A 1,377-nucleotide genomic window follows, 5' to 3' on the forward strand; every position below is an offset into this window, starting at 1 on the left:
GTTATTGATATATGTCATTGTTTCAATAAACAGCCATGTGAAAATTGTGAATAAATATTATCATTTCCACTTTATTAAGGAGAAAACAACATAGACAGTAGGGATAATGTACTGGTAACTGGCACTTCCACAATCATGCATATAGATTTGATTCCCAAATGGGGTGTATTCATTTCATAATAATTTTCCTTGACATTATTTCTAACCTGCGCTTTCTCCACTTTGCCTGAAATAATGCAGCAAAATAACAGCGTAACAGAGTTCATACTGTTAGGACTAACCCAAGATCCTATGAGACAGAAAATGGTATTTGTAATATTCTCCATTTTATATGTGGGAACTGTGGTTGGGAATTTGCTTATTATTGTGACCATCAAGTCTAGCCGGACACTTGGGAGCCCCATGTACTTTTTCTTATTTTATTTGTCCCTTGCTGATTCCTGCTTTTCAACTTCCACAGCCCCCAGACTAATTGTGGATTCACTCTCTGCAAAAAAAATCATAACTTACAATGAGTGCATGACTCAAGTCTTTGCACTACACTTATTTGGCTCCATGGAGATTTTTGTCCTCATCCTAATGGCTGTTGATCGCTATGTGGCCATCTGTATGCCTTTACGTTACCCAACCATCATGAGCCGGCGGGTCTGCACCATCCTAATTGTTCTGGCATGGATTGGATCTTTTATCCATTCTACAGCCCAGATTATCCTGGCTTTGAGATTGCCCTTCTGTGGACCCAATTTGATTGATCATTACTGCTGTGATTTGCAGCCCTTGCTGAAACTTGCCTGCATGGACACTTATGTGATCAACCTACTGTTGGTGTCTAATAGTGGGGCCATTTGCTCAAGCAGTTTTGTGATTCTGATGATCTCCTACATTGTCATCTTGCATTCCCTGCGAAACCACAGTGCGGAAGGGAAGAAAAAAGCTCTCTCTACTTGCACTTCTCACATCATTGTAGTAATCTTATTCTTTGGTCCATGTATATTCATTTATACACGCCCCCCAACTACTTTCCCCATGGACAAGATGGTAACTGTATTTTATACTATTGGGACACCTTTTCTCAATCCACTTATCTACACACTGAGGAATGCAGAAGTGAAAAATGCCATGAAAAATAAATGGCATGTCAAAATTACCTCAGAAAGCAAAAGATGAATTGAGGACTTTGGTTGATTACTTAATCTGTGGAAATATCAAATATGATACAGTATATCCTGACTTTCCCAAAGAACTCAAATGTTTTACACACAAAATTTCCTTACTTTTTCTCTGTACTTCTGCCCTCAAACTAGTAGCTTTCCTCATATTACCAGCCTGATTCTTTCTTTTCTTGAAAGCTCAATTCTGACATTACTGATTGTGAGA

The 1,377-nt window shown here is 38.6% G+C and overlaps 1 protein-coding gene across 1 annotated transcript; it reads left to right on the top strand.

Annotated features, from left to right (window-relative positions):
- The first annotated feature begins 234 nt into the window (after positions 1-234).
- On the top strand, positions 235-1,167 carry LOC112663116 (olfactory receptor 4C11-like). The gene has a single exon (XM_025451697.3). The coding sequence runs from the start codon at positions 235-237 to the stop codon at positions 1,165-1,167; it is 933 nt and encodes a 310-aa protein (XP_025307482.3).
- The last annotated feature ends 210 nt before the right edge of the window (positions 1,168-1,377 follow it).

This window comes from Canis lupus, chromosome 18, assembly GCF_003254725.2.
Source record: "Canis lupus dingo isolate Sandy chromosome 18, ASM325472v2, whole genome shotgun sequence".
NCBI classification, from domain to species: Eukaryota; Metazoa; Chordata; class Mammalia; order Carnivora; family Canidae; genus Canis; species Canis lupus.

What these genes read in the sequence shown, in the direction of transcription:
- LOC112663116 (XM_025451697.3), top strand. Translation starts at nt 235, where the DNA reads ATGCAGCAAAATAACAGCGTAACAGAGTTCATACTGTTAGGACTAACC.